The sequence below is a fragment of the Archocentrus centrarchus genome, chromosome 14 (genome assembly GCF_007364275.1).
Source record: "Archocentrus centrarchus isolate MPI-CPG fArcCen1 chromosome 14, fArcCen1, whole genome shotgun sequence".
Taxonomy (NCBI): Eukaryota; Metazoa; Chordata; class Actinopteri; order Cichliformes; family Cichlidae; genus Archocentrus; species Archocentrus centrarchus.
In genome coordinates this window covers 148,684-164,157 of record NC_044359.1, presented here as the reverse complement: position 1 = coordinate 164,157, position 15,474 = coordinate 148,684, and the positions used below count along the sequence as shown (strand labels likewise).

The 15,474-nt window shown below is 47.6% G+C and overlaps 1 protein-coding gene across 1 annotated transcript in view; it reads left to right on the top strand.

Moving 5' to 3' along the window:
* slc23a1 (solute carrier family 23 member 1) overlaps window positions 1-15,474 on the top strand; it is a 58,909-nt gene that overhangs the window by 31,387 nt on the left and 12,048 nt on the right. Inside the window, exons 3-8 of the mRNA XM_030746894.1 lie at window positions 11,583-11,740; window positions 11,829-11,917; window positions 12,005-12,072; window positions 12,632-12,813; window positions 12,957-13,077; window positions 13,155-13,311. Of these exons, the coding sequence (XP_030602754.1) occupies window positions 11,583-11,740; window positions 11,829-11,917; window positions 12,005-12,072; window positions 12,632-12,813; window positions 12,957-13,077; window positions 13,155-13,311 (775 nt within the window). The remainder of the gene's footprint in view (window positions 1-11,582; window positions 11,741-11,828; window positions 11,918-12,004; window positions 12,073-12,631; window positions 12,814-12,956; window positions 13,078-13,154; window positions 13,312-15,474) is intronic.

The following is a 15,474-nucleotide window of genomic DNA, read 5'->3' as shown; positions in this document are numbered from 1 at the left end:
TCTGCTGGGCCTTTTTGACAACAGAGGTGATGGTGGGCTCCCACTTGAGGTCCTGGGTGATGGTAGTTCCCAGGAAGCGAAAAGAGTCCACTGTGGTGATGGGGGTGTCAGTCAGGATGATGGAGGGTAGAGGGGCTGTGTGCTTCCTAAAGTCCACTATAATCTCCACTGTCTTCTGGGCGTTCAGTACCAGGTTATTGTGGCTGCACCAGGACACCAGACGTTTGACCTCCATCCTGTAGGCCGACTCGTCCCCGTCTGAGATGAGTCCGATGAGAGTCATGTCGTCTGCAAACTTAATAAGCTTGACAGACTGGTGGTCAGAGGTGCAGCAGTTGGTATACAGGGAGAAGAGCAGAGGAGAGAGGACACAGCCCTGAGGAGTGCCAGTGCTGATGGTCCGGGAGTCCGAGACATTCTTCCCCAGCCTCACATGCTGCTTCCTGTTCATCAGGAAGTCAGTGATCCACCTGCAGATGGGATCTGGCACGTTCATCTGGGACAGCTTGTCTTGGAGGAGATCAGGGATGATGGTGTTGAAGGCAGAGCTGAAGTCCACAAACAGGATCCTGGCGTAGGTTCCCTGGGAGTCCAGATGCTGTAGGATGAAGTGCAGAGTCAGGTTGATGGCGTCGTCCACAGACCTGTTGGCTCTGTAGGCAAACTGCAGGGGGTCCAGAAGGGGGGCTGTGAGGGACTTGAGGTGGGACAGCACCAGACGCTCAAATGACTTCATGACCACAGAAGTCAGTGCCACAGGTCTGTAGTCATTTAGTCCAGTGATCCTTGGCTTCTTGGGGACAGGAACAATGGTAGCGGTTTTAAAGCAGACAGGCACGTGGCAAGCCTCCAGTGAGGAGTTGAAGATGTTCGTGAACAATGGGGCAAGCTCGTTAGCACAGTGTCTCAGTGTGGCAGGTGAGACACCATCTGGACCTGGAGCTTTGCGAGCTTTGACACTCCTGAACTGCTTTAGCACCTGGTCCTCCTGAATACAAAAGACTGTGGGGGTGGGGGAGGAGGGGGACTCTGGGGTGGGAGTCCTTGATGATGTGGGCTTCTCTGAGGTGTGGGGAGTGGGGGAGGTTGGGGGGTGAATATTTGTGTTGGCTGTATTGTAGTTGGGACTGGTGGAGGTGTGAAGGCTGCTGAACTGACCATCAAAACGACAATAGAACTCGTTCAGTCTATTTGCAGTTTGTAGGTCGTCTGTGGAGTGGGGGGTTTTAGGCTTGTAGTTGGTAATCTGCCTAAAACCTTTCCATACAGAGGCCGCGTCGTTCTCTGAGATCTGCTGCTGTATATTCTCAGAGTGATGTGATCTAGCAGTGGCCACTTCCTTGCTAAACCTGTACTTGGCCTCTTTGTAGCAGTCTTTGTCCCCACTTTTAAAAGCCTCCCTCTTCTCTATCCACAGCTGCTTCAGTTTGGGAGTAAACCAGGGTTTGTCACTGTTATAACACACCCTGGTGCGTGATGGCACAATGCTGTCCTCGCAGAAGTGGATATACGAGGTTACAGTGTCCGTGTAGTCATCCAGACTGTCACAGGCAGCCCTCATTGAGTCCCAGTCTGTAGTTTCGAAGCATGTGCGGAGCTCCTCCACAGCCTCACGGGTCCACTGCTTTGTTGTCCTCACCACAGGTTTTGAGAGCTTCAGCCTCTGTCTGTACGCGGGGATCAGGTGGATCATGTCGTGGTCAGAGAGGCCGAGTGCAGCGCGGGGCACTGCGTGATAAGCCCCGCTTATCGTGCTGTAGCAGTGGTCTAATGTCTTCTCCTCTCTGGTCGGACATGTGATATATTGTTTATATTTGGGAAGTTCCTGTCTCAGGCTGGCTTTATTAAAGTCCCCAAGTACGATGATAAGAGAGTCCGGGTATGTCCGCTCCATGCACAGAATCTGCTCTGTGAGCGCGCACTGGGCCTCGTGCACGTCCGCGTCCGGCGGGATGTAAACAGCAGCCAGTATGAATGAAGCGAACTCCCGCGGAGAGTAGAACGGTTTACAGTGAATGAAAAGATATTCCAGTGAGGGAGAGCAGTGCTTAGCAATCACTGTCACATCCGTACACCAGCCACTGTTTATGTAGAAGCAGACTCCTCCACCTGTAGCCTTGCCGGAAAGCGCAGCTTGCCGGTCTGCGCGGAGGAGATGAAATCCCTCCAACTGGAGCGCGCAGTCCGGTATCTCCTCACACAGCCATGACTCCGTGAAGCATAACACACAGGATATGGAAAAGTCTCTATTCATGCTCCTCATCAGTGTCAGTTCGTCCATTTTGTTCCTAAGTGAACGCACGTTGGAGAGGAAAATCCCAGGTAAGGCTGTGCGTAATCCACGTCTCCTTAGCCTCACAAGGACGCCAGCGCGCTTCCCTCTCTTTCGGCGTCTCACTTTCTGGGCCAGAGTGTGTAATAAATCCGCCGCAGATGCGACAAAAACAGGAAATAAATCCGAAGGTGTTGTGGACCTAATGTTGAAAAGCTCTTCTCTGGTGTAAGAATACCCAGAAGAGTGTCCAGACACAGAAATAACGCACAAAAACAAACAAAACAGAGCGCACCGAAGTACCAGGGCATCCATTCGCGGCGCCATCTTGGACTAGTTCGGCGAATCTACCTAATTTATAACGCGCGACTTTCACATACCTTTGTTACTGTTGGTGTTATGTCCCCTCGGACTCCGGGAGAGTGATGAACGGCGCTGGAGGAGCGAAGCTAATCACCGGCCTGATCACGAATTCACGCTCAGGGCTTCTCTCAGGTCAGCTAATGATCCTGGCTGCGGTGTTCCTCTCCTCCAGCGTCAGTCAGCAAACTGTCCTGCTCCGGCTCTCGAAGGACCAAAAAATGATAGGTTCAGATCATTTTACTAACTCAGAGAACAAACACACAACTCTTTTGAACTTGCGCAAGGAGGAGAGATCCGTTCCTTGAACTCAGCTCGCGGCTGAGCGGAAGTTATCTGTCCTGAAGGACCGCTTCCTGCGCAGCGCTTTTATTCGGATTTTCACAATAAGATCACGTGGGTTACACCAAACGCAGTTTACAGCATGTAATAAACAACATTCTTGGCTTTTTCCTTACCATATATGGTCGTAAGCATACTGTGACATGTGCGCATGTAACATGGCGTATACGAGACACGTATCCTATATGTGTTCTCTGCAGGCTGAGAGCAGCCTGCAGGTAACTACAACTTCCTTTATAAAATATGTCACCACGTGTTTCCATTTCAAACATAAAAACAACAGTATCATATGTACAAAAAACAACTTATAGAAAATATACAAACAGAAGATATGATAATTCATAATAAACAGAATGGAATTTATACCATAACTCCAACACTATGTTTTATGTACTGTGTTGCTTTTCTACAGCACTTTGGTCAATTGTTGTTTTTATAAAAGTGCTTTAGAAATAAATTTGACTTAACTTGAGACTTTTTAATGATCATGAAGAATTTTCATGAAGTTGAACTGGTTTGTGATTTTTTGATTTGGAGCATTAATTTTGATAAAGTATTTTCTACTTATCTATAAACTTTGTCCAGTTCTATCCTGGGTTTTAACTAATTAAAGTTATTTTTCTGAAACAGTAGAACATTAAAACAATTTTCCCCATACATTGATGTCTGGATTTTTTTTTTTCTTTCATAAATGAAGTGTACAAAATCATCACTCAAGAATAAATTCAAACTTTTTTTGCCAGGTAGAGCATTCAGAAAGAATAATACAAAAAAATAATTAAAAAATATCCCTTCATTCACTAAAGCCGCATTTCCATACGGGACGACTTGGCACGGGTCGCCTGGACTCGCCGCGTTTTGACGGCGTTTCCATTAGTAACTGGTACAAGTTTGCAGATACTTTTTTGTACCCACTCACCTGAGGTTCTGAGCGATACGAGGCGATACAAAAATGTGACACGGAGGACAGCATGCCACTGATTGGCCAGGGAGTGTCGTCACTATCGGAGAGCGACTCCTTCACCAGAATCAAGCCTGCCATTTTTAAAACCTGACAGCAAGAAACTGGAGGCACGCAAAGCACCGGTTGAATCCCCAGACCGACAGTTTGCAGCAGTAGTTTTGCAACATGAGAGCCATCTGAAACGCTCACACAGCATACATATTATAACACTATACTGCCGGGCAATCGCAGCTGAAGCACCGTTACCTGCCCCTACTAGCCGAACAGCTGGTTAGCACAGAGCCAGCCGCAGGGCTGATCAAAGGAACTTTGAATTACCGTAATAACGTGACCGTTTGTCCTATTGGAAAAATTCAAACAGTTTCTGAAAGCTGAGAAACTGCACTTCACAACCAATATAGGGTATTACTGTGGTGTTATTACATAATTGTTGCCATAAGTCCGTGAACGCCGGCTCTTTTGAAGTACACTGAGCCAATTATGTTCGGAGGTATAGGGTTATACAATGATAACCTTCATCCAATGAAACATTGTATGGGGGACTTATGCATGATGATTATACTAAACTGGCATTAGCTGTTAGCTTGCCTCTATCTCCTCTATTGTTGTGTTGTGTTTTGAGCCGCACACGAGTCACGTCATGAGACTACTGCCCGCATTGCTATATCGACTCCACCCACACTGTGGTGGTCCTCAATTGCAATGGAAACACAACACGACTGTGCTGAGTTGTGTTGACCGAGTCGACCCATGCCGAGTCGTCCCGTATGGAAATGCGGCTTAATTTTCTGGATTTTTTTCTTAAACAAACAAGGTGTACAAAAAAAACCAAAGAATTTGCTTTAAGTGTTTTATAGAAAATTTTTTTTTTTTCCAAGTAAAATATGTTACGTGTCACTTGATGATATGTCAAAACACTGTGGGGAGGGGAGGAGCAAAGTGTGCCTGCTCTGTGCTGTGACAGGAGCGACTTTTATGAAACCGGTATTCATCAATACCAATACCAATGTTGGTATCGATATTATTGATATTGGGATCAATCTGCCCACCACTAGCTCAATGTACTAATGGTGGAGACACAACTTACTTACTTATCTGCTGTAATTGGTGGCCATGCTAAATACCAGGTTCAAGCAAAAAATATTTTTCAGCCCAGCGCTAATGCTAATTAGTAAGCTAATGCTAACTGCTAAATGCCGCTCCCGCTTGTTAATTGAGTAACAGGGCCTATGTATGTAACTGGAACGCACCTCTGAAGCCTAGGCAGTAATCACAGTCTTTGTGGATGTGTAGTTACATTTCTCGAGGTGCATGTCAGGTTAGGTTCAGAGAGGATTTTCAGTTATGTACAAAGGACCAATACAGAACTCTAAATCAGGTCTTACTAGATCGATAGAGTGATAATTTTTGCATATAATCCAGAAGAGTTACACTTATATATCATGCATTTAATGTGTTCCAGAGTGCCGTTTCCTTCCACTAATGTCACGATGAGGGGCTGTGTGCGGAGGGAGAGGACCCAATTGCAGGACTGACGCAGACTTGAACTAAAAACTGGTTTATTTTCAAACTCGAATAATACAAAATACAAAATCTCAACCAAGGCCAAAACAAAAAAACCCCAAAAAGGCAACAAAGTCCAAAAAACAAACCAGGAAAGAAACAAAAGGCGGCAGCACAAGGCTGGAAAAAAGTCCAAAACAAAGAAAACACAGTTCTAGAGGTTGACCGCGCTCCCAGCGGCGGCAACGAGGACAAAGGAAGGCAGGAGGCTGACCGCGCTCCCAGCGGCGGCGACGACGACGAGGACCAAGGCAGGCAGGAGGCCAACCGCGCTCCCAGCGGCGGCGGCGAGGACGAGGGCGAAGGCGAGCAGGAGGCCGACTGCACTCCCAGCGGCGGTGACGAGGACGAACAGGGGGCTGACCGCGCTCCCAGCGGCGGCGACGAGAACGGAGACGAAGGCGAGCAGGCTCAAGGTACTCGAAAGGCTCCAGACACAGGAAAGGCTCAGAACCACCAGAAGAGCCAGGGAACTTGAAGGAGCCAGGAAACTTGAAAGAGCCACGCTGCAGAACAGGAGGCCATAGTAGTCCATGGAGGGCCAAGGTCAAAACTGAAAACAAAAACATAAGGCCCAAACAAAAAACAGCACGAGGCCAGAAAAATAGTTCACAATGTCTAGGGGGCTGCCCAGGCCAAGGGGCAGAACTCACAGGCCAGGAAACAGATGAGTCATCAGGAGGCCGACTGCACTCCCAGCGATGGCGACGATGGATGAACTCAGGCGGCCGGCCGAGTGGCATGCGACGGAGCCGGATGGCCTCAGGCGGGTGGAGAAGAAACGAGACAGGAGCCACAGCAGACCTGGACTCTCCTGAGCCCAGGGTGGTCAAGGACTCGGGGCACTCAGAAGACCCAGGACCCTCGGGCGGCTCGGACTGAGCAGAGAACCCCGGCGGCTCGGACTGAGCGGGACTCCCTGGCTGCATTGCAGGGCACGCAGCCGTCTCCTCCGACGACTGGGGCTGCTTTGCAGATGGATCGGGTGAGTCTGAAGATGGAGGTGAAGGCAGATGAAGTGCAGGTGCAGGGTGAGGCGGAGCAGAGGCCTGAGTTGCAGGCTGAGTGTCTGTTTCCCTGGACAGCTGGAGCTGCTCAGGGGATTGTTCAGGTGAGTCTGATGGTGGTGGCGTGGAGGATAACTGGGAAACTGGCAGTGTGGGATCTAACGGAGACTGAGAAGGCTGAGCTGAGGCTGACTGAGAAGGCTGGGACTGAGCTGAGGAGGTGACTAAGGGGACCTGAGGGACCGAGGGAACCTGAGCTGAGGAGGTGACTAAGAGAGCTGAAGGGACCGAAGGCACTAAGGGAGCTGAAGGGGCCGAAGGCACTAAGGGAGCTAAAGGGACCAGAGCAGAGGGAACCTGAGGGACAGAGGGGACTGAGGGACCTGAGAGGGCCGAGGGGACTGGAGGGACTAAAGCGGGAACCGAGGGGACCAAAGCTGTGGGGCCAATGGGAACCGAAGCCATGGTTGAGAGAGCCGAGGGGGGCGAAGCTAAAGGCGAGGGAGCCGAGGGAGCTAAAGCTAAAGGTGAGAGAGCAGAAGAGGGAGCTAAAGGGACCACAGCTGAGGGAGCCGAGGGAGCTAAAGCTAAAGGCGAGAGAGCAGAAGAGGGAGCTGAGGGACCAGCAGCTGAGGCTGTGGGGGCCAATGGAGCTGAGGGACCTGAAGGTACCGGAGCTGCAGAGGGAACCAAGGGAGATGAAACTAAAGGGACTGGAGCTGAGGGGACCAAAGGGACTAAACGGAGTGAAGGAGCTGGGGGAACTGAAGCTGGGGAAGGTGAAGGTACAGAGGGAACAGGGACTGAAGGAGCTAAGGGCGTAAAAGGCTTAGAAGCACTAACTGAAGGTGAGGGACGAGAAGAGGGAGCTACTAAAAGGACCGAAGGGGAAAGAGCAGAGGTTGGAGCTACAGCTGACAGGGAGAGAGCTGGGGCTAAGGGAGCTGGAGCTAGGGGAGCTGGAGCTAAGGGAGCCGAAGCTGAGAGAGCTGGGTGAGCAGAGGGCGCTAAGGGAGCAGAGGGAGCTGAGTGAGCAGAGGGAGCTGAGGCTAAGGGGACTGAAGCTGGAACTGAGGACTGTGAGGTACCTGGCAGTGCTGACTGCGTGGAGGCTGACTGTGTGGAGGCTGGGGAAGCTGACTGAGCGCGAGGGAGAGCTACAGGGGCTGACTGAGACCCTGCTGCAGCTACGGCTAACGCTGACAACTGATGCGAAGGCTTGGACCTGGCTGCCCCCACCCGTGGAACAGGAATGGGTGAAGAGGTCAGCCCCTCCGTGGCTGCCCCCACCCGCGGAACAGGAACGGGTGCAGAGGTCAGCCCCTCCGTGGCTGCCCCCACCCGCGGAACAGGAACGGGTGCAGAGGTCAGCCCGTCCGTGGCTGCCCCCACCCGCGGAACAGGAACGGGTGCAGAGGTCAGCCCGTCCGTGGCTGCCCCCACCCGCGGAACAGGAACGGGTGCAAGGGAAACTGGAGCCTTAGAGGCTGATGCAGAAGCTGGAAACTGAGACTGGGTGCTCCTCACCCGAGGAGCAGGAACGGGTGCAGGTTCTGGGTGTCCAACACAAGCGTTGCTGTCAGCTGTCTCAGAGTCCACATTCTCTACAAACTCAATTCTAACGTTGGTCACTTTCTTTTCAGTCTCTAAAATCATAGCCTCAGCAGAGGATGACAAAAAGCCAGTGAGGATTGTTTCCTTAACAAAGTCTCGAATGGAGTCATGCAGAAAATTCAAAAGTCCTGGATGTGCTGATAACAGTCTGTGAACTATTTGTCTCCCGATCTCCTGGTCCTTTTCATTGGGAATCTTAAGCCATTGCTCACAGAGTACGGTTATAGCGTCCAAAAACTCCTGTTTGACATCCTCAAGAGTACAAGCAGTCTTAACAGAGGGACTCGTGGTTTTAACATCTACTGGCTGTGCCAACACGGTCTTTGAATTGTTGTTTGAAACAGGAGTCTCATTGTAACAAAGCGTACTCACAAGTTGGCCGTGATCATCACACACGGGGGAGAAAGCGGTAGAGAGCTGGGGCTGCACAGACCGCGCAGCGGCACTGGGCTGAGACTGTGCAGAATCCACAGACGAGGAAGTGGCTGGCGAAAATCTGGCAAAACCCGTCCTTATGACTCTCGGCTTGGGCTGTTGCTGTGATGGGGTGTGGAAGCCATTTACTGGTGGTGTAGCTGGAGAATGTGGCAAGGGTGGAGATGGAGACTCAAGGGTGGAAACAAAGTCCTTAATCCAAGTCGGTAAATAGTATGAATATTGGGGCCAGGAGCGAACCAAACGGCAAATCTTTTGCCGATACTCCTCTTTCCTTGCAGGGGATGCCAAAATCCACTGTCCCCGTGTAATGAGGAACTATGTGGTGCTCCACATAGTTCTGGAAAACTGTGTCCGCTGGGTCCATAGGGGTCACGTCGTTCTGTCACGATGAGGGGCTGTGTGTGGAGGGAGAGGACCCAATTGCAGGACTGACGCAGACTTGAACTAAAAATTGGTTTATTTTCAAACTCGAATAATACAAAATACAAAATCTCAACCAAGGCCAAAAATCAACTGGAAGCCTGGGAGAAAAGAAAAACAAAACTGAACAAACAAAGCACACACCTAAGGGTAAACCACGGGGAACAATGACGACGACGTGACAACTAACAAAGGCAGACTAAGGGTTTAAATACACACAAGGGGATTAGGGCAAGTGGAAACAACAGGGGACGACAGGTGAACCAAATGAACCTAATAACAAAGGGGAAGCAAAACTAGATACAAAACACAGGGAACACGAGATTGTCAAAATAAGACAGGAACTGACTAAACATAACAGACGCAGACCTAACACTGAAAACTTGACAAGGAGAACATGCACAAAAACAACAAGGGAAACTAAACATACTCAAACAATATAACTATAAGAAACACCAAGGAACATAACCTAAAAAGTATGACAAAGAAGGCTACACAAAAGAAACTCAAAATGCTGGGCCACCGGCCCAGGACCATGACAACTAATGGTTAGCAGAAATCACATATAAAGCATACGCTACAGCTGAAGTAAAGAAAAAAACAACAGCTGACATTCTCTGCATAACACATGTGCGCACACAAACACGCACACTCACAGCACAGCAGTGGAGGCTGGGAGAACTTGTCAGCAATGATCCACTCGTGTTAAAGGGTCCTTTTTTTTCCAAATGATGGAAATCTGTCGCAGCGACTGAGAACTTAAATGCCGCTAATGTGGATTAAATGCTCCACCTACATGGAGCTGCAGAGTTAAAATGAAACATCGAAGAAACAAATTGTGTTGAGGAATTTTAATAATCAAATAAACTTACACAAGGAATCATCGCAGCCCTAAAATTTGCAATAAATTTTCAGTTTGTGTATCAAAATACATGAAGGTTGGTATTTACCTTTCATTTTTTGTTGATTTGGAAGCCGGAAATTTTCATTTGATCTTCATTTTTCCTCTTACTTCTCCTTGTGTTCATGTCAATTGTCATTTTAATTTCTGTAGCCTGCGAAATCAAGCAGACGCATGACTGTAGTGAGATCACTATTCAGATGCCATCACATTGTGAATGAAACTGCCCGTGCTTCGTGGTAGATCCAAATTGCAGTGAAATGATAGAGGCCCAAGCGGCAATAATAGCAGTGACCTAGCTGGGGCGGAGTCTGCGGAGCTACGCTCCTGGGAGAGGGCAGAGAAGCGCAATCTTTGTTGGATTTGAATCACTACGTTTTGCATCCAAAAAAGCAAGGATGTTAACAAATGAATTGGACAATACTCTGGCAATTTAGTGATATTTCCACAGCTGTGGTCTTGACTGGTCTTGAAATAAAATCCAGAGTCTGCAATGTCCGAGTCCATGACAAGACCGAGACCATAAAAAAGCGGTCTCGAGACCAAGACCGATCTCGAGTACTACAACACTAATCTGAATGTGTGAGAAGGTGATGCATTGGCTTATGGCATGTTGCAAATTTCATTAGGGCTGCCACTATTGATTAATTTAGAAATCGACTGTTCTATTGATTATTCCATTGATTACCTGAGTAATTGGATAAGGAATACTTTTTTCGTATTAACAGTTCATCTGCATATTTTAACTTCCGTACTGCAGTTTTTTAGGGCAATGTGGTGGCGCGGGGATTAGCACTGCTGCCTCACAGTTAGAATCACATCTAGAAGGCCTGGGTTAGATTCCATCTTGTCCCAAGCCTCTCTCTCGCTGTGTGGAGTTTGCATGTACTTCCTGTGTATGTATGGGTTTCCTCTGGGTACTCCGGTTTCCTCCCACAGTCCAAAGACATGCAGTTACTGGGGTTAGGTTAATTGGTCACTCTAAATTGACCCTAAACAGGATAAGCGAAAGAGAATGAATGGATGGACTGCAGTTTTTCCCTGTGTGAAACAAACAGGGTGGCTGGAGCAGCTACAAAGTTCTCTTTTCTTCACTTGATGATCAAGTGGTTGATGAAGGACCTCCAGCTGTTTCCCAGTAAAGGTTTAATGGTGGTTACAGGGGGGAAAAAGCTTCTTTTTGATGCTAGAAAAACATTTACTTATGCTCCACCTGAGCTTACCATCTCTATAATGGCTCAGCCTCTTTGTGCAGACAGACTGCACGTAAAACAGCTGCCTGTTGCTGTTGTGTTATCAGTGTTTATGTTGAAAAACTGGGGACTGTGTGAACATAATCTTGCAATGATATTCACAAGCATTCTCCCAAATGCATTTCTACTGCAGGTCTATATTTAGTCACTAATCGGGGATTAAACTATAAAAAATATTTTGAAGGGGAAGGGGTCCTTCCGGTACCGAACAATTGCTAATGCTAATGGCGGTGCTCACTAGCAAACTGTGGCTATAGCGATCCATTCTGGGAGCTAAAATTCTCTGCACAGCAAGCACAGGCGTGGAGGTACACTTAGTGTTAGAAGGAATCCGTTGCAGAGACGGAAAACTTTTTAGAATCTGAGGGGTTTATTTTCTGCCTTGTTGTCTCCAGATTGAAGTTTTTGACAGAAAAGGTGAATGTTACCTGCTGTATGTTGTCTGCAGCATTACCTGACGTGTTTCAGTGGAACAGTGGCTGTGCCATTTCTTCTGGCTGAGGCTATGTGTGTTGGTCGAGACCAAAACACCATCAGTCAACTGATTGGAACCATTTTCACCACAGTTGGCATCACGACTCTGATTCAGACCACCATGGGAGTCAGGTAAGTCTGAGAGAGTCAGGTGAGTCTGAGGCAGTCAGGTGAGTGGGATGAGTCTAACAGGTGTGTGTGTGTGTGCATGTGTGTGTAGACTTCCTCTTTTTCAGGCAAGTGCTTTTGCATTCCTGATTCCTGCTCAGGCAATCCTCGGTCTGGACAGGTGGCGATGTCCCAGTGAAGGTGAGAGTCTTTGATTGATTTTGGCCAGTTTTTCTAAATAAAAAGCAGGGGCTTGATCATGTGATTTTTTTTTTTTTTCATCTACAGAAGAGATTTATGGGAACTGGAGTATTCCTCTGAACACTTCACACATCTGGCAGCCTCGAATCAGAGAGGTATGATCATTCCTTCCTCAGCCAGTAGTTACTAGTAGGTCCAGGTGAGTCCGGGTGGATGGGCAGCCTGACCTGAACCTGAACTAGTTCTGAAAGTGTCTCAGGGGCTCTGACACCAGGATTCTGGACAATGCTTTTCTGGTCTGTCAGAATCCTGTGGGCCTGACTTGGGACTTTAGATCTTAGAGAAAGCTTCTGACTCTGGCTGATGGTGGAACCTGATTCAGTAGCACTGATGTGAATTCTGCAATGGTCCTGAACCTTCTGCAAGGACCCTTTGTGGGGTACCAGGTCCTTAACATGAAGTCCAGCTTTGTTGTGCTGGACCCCAAGAGGTTTATCCTCTCACGACCCAATTCATGGTCTTCATGAGCTGAGAGGTTTTTGGTCCGTCAGGGAGGGATCTCTGACCTCTGAGTCCCAAGTCAGTTCTACAAACCCAGGAACATGTTTTCCATTGCTGGATTAAACTACCAGTGTCTCAGTGTTGGATTCAAGTCGTGTGTGGGGAGCAACTTTTTTTTCTTGTCTTTTTACAGACTTGTGTGTTTGTTTGCAGATCCAGGGTGCCATCATTGTGTCCAGCCTAGTGGAGCTTGTGATTGGTCTGTGTGGGTTACCCGGGTTACTGCTGGAATACATCGGCCCGCTGACCATTACGCCAACCATCTCACTGATCGGCCTCTCAGTCTTCACCACCGCTGGAGACCGAGCAGGCTCCCACTGGGGCCTCTCAGCACTGTGAGACACCTGGACACACCTGTGTGAGCACACCTGTGTGAGCACCTGTGTTGACACACCTGTTTCTGTTCTGCTGTAATAAACGACATATCCACGAATGTAAGATATCAGACAGGCACACAGGCATCTCTCTTTCTCTGCAGGTGTATTTTGCTGATCGTACTGTTTGCACAATACCTGAGAGCAACATCACTTCCTGTTCCCATGTACAGCAGGAAGAAAGGCCTGCGGTCCACCAGAGTGCAGATCTTCAAGATGTTTCCTGTAAATAAAGATAAACTCAAATCAGCTGTAGATGTCAGTGATGATGCCATTTTAATGTTTTCTCCACCCTTACTCAGATCATCATCGCCATCATGTTGGTGTGGCTCGTTTGTTATGTCCTCACTGTGACCGACCTGCTGCCCAATGACCCTGATGTCTATGGACACAAAGGTCGCACCGATGCCCGAGGGGATATTATGACATCATCACCCTGGTTCAGGATGCCTTACCCATGTAAGACACCAACTGATCACAGGAGCTACTGCTCCAGATGTTCACCTGTAACAGGTTTATAACCAGGTTTTTTCTCTGAGATTTTACTCATCATTTTGGCGCTGCTGCTCTTCTTCCCAATCCAAGCATCATGCTCTGTAGTGACATAAATACAGTGGCTTGCAAAAGTATTCATACCCCTTGAACTTTTTCATATTTTGTCACATTACAAACCACAGACATAAATATATTTCGCTGGAATTTAATGTGAAAGACCAACACAAAGTGGTATACAATTGCTAAGTGGAACAAAAATTATACATGATTCAAAACATTTTTTACAAATAAAAAACTAAAAAGTGTGGTGTGCAAAAGTATTGAGCCCCCTTTTCTCTGAGGGCAACCAATTGCATTCAGAAGTTGCCTGATGACTGCTAATGACTAAAAAGAGTCCACCTGTGTGTAATCTGATCTCAGTACAAATAAAGCTGCTCCGTGACAGCCTCAGAGGTTGGTTAAGAGAATATTGGGGAGTAAACAGCATCATGAAGTCCAAAGAACACAGCAGACAGGTCAGGAAGAAGGTTGTGGAGAAATTTCCCAAGCTCACAGAGCACTGTTCAATCCATGATCCAGAAATGGAAAGAGTACGGCACAACTGTAAACCTACCGAGACAAGGCCGTCCACCTAAACTTACAGGCCGAACAAGGAGAGCACTGATCAGAGATGCAGCCAAGAGGCCCACGGTGACTCTGGACCAAATGCAGAGATCCACAGCTCAGGTGGGGGAATCTGTCCACAGGACAACTATTAGTCGTGCAATGCACAAATGTAGTCTTTATGAAAGAGTGGCAAGAAGAAAGCCATTGTTAAAAGAAAACCATAAACAGTCCTGTTTGTGGTTTGCCAGAAGCCATGTTGGAGACACAGCAAACATGTGGAACAAGGTGCTTTGGTCAGATGTGACCAAAATTGAACTTTTTGGCCAAAATGCAAAACGCTATGTGTGGCAGAGAATTAACACTGCACATCACTCTGAACACACCATCCCCACTGTCAAATATGGTGGTGGCAGCATCATGCTCTGGGGCTGCTTCTCTTCAGCAGGGACGGGGAAGTTGATCAGAGTTGATGGGAAGATGGATGGAGCCAAATACAGAGCAATCTTGGAGGAAAACCTGTTGGAGTCTGCAAAAGACTTGAGACTGGGGCGGAGGTTCACCTTCCAGCAGGACAACGACCCTAAACATAAACCCAGGGCTACATTGGAATGGTTTCAAACCAAACATATTCATGTGTTAGAACGGCCCAGTCAAAGTCCAGACCTAAACCCAATCCAGAATTTGTGGCAAGATCTGAAAACTGCTGTTCACAAGTGCTCTCCATCTAATCTGACTGAGCTTGAGCTGTTTTGCAAAGAAGAATGGGCAAAAATTTCAGTCACTAAATGTGCAAAGCTGGTGGAGACATACCCTAAAAGACTTGCAGCTGGAATTGCAGCAAAAGGTGGTTCCACAAAGTATTGACTCAGGGGGGCTGAATACTTTTGCACACCGCACTTTTCAGTTTTTTTATTTGTAAAAAATATTTTGAATCATGTATAATTTTAATTCCACTTCACAATTGTAACCACATTGTGTTGGTCTTTCACATTAAATTCCAGTGAAATATATTTATGTTTGTGGTTGTAATGTGACAAAATATGGAAAAGTTCAAGGGGTATAAATACTTTTGCAAGCCACTGTAAAAGGCTACAGCTTTGCTGCCCACCGTGGTGAGTTTTTTTTTCAGCACTGACTGTTTGTTAGTGAGTATTTATGTCTCCTGTTTGAATAAAAAGCTGCTTCCTCTCAGCTGGCTCAGTTCAGTTTCTCTGAGGTTCTGACCCACAGCCACTGAGTTACCTGCAGCAGGTGGGACACAGCTCCATCAGTGGGGCGTTAAATTGATGCCATTTAAAAAAGTAATTTTCTCCACCAGACTGCATTCACAAAAACAGGAAGTTTACTTCCCATTAAAGGCGAGCAGCTTGTCTGCTGCTGCCTTGATTGGTCAGTTAGTTGGTGTGATTTTAGGACATTTACTGTTTTAATGGTTTCATTTACATTCAAGCTAACACATGAAAGCTGAAAAATCACAGTGAGTAAAACAGAAGCTTCAATTTTCTGTCAGAGAAAAATTTG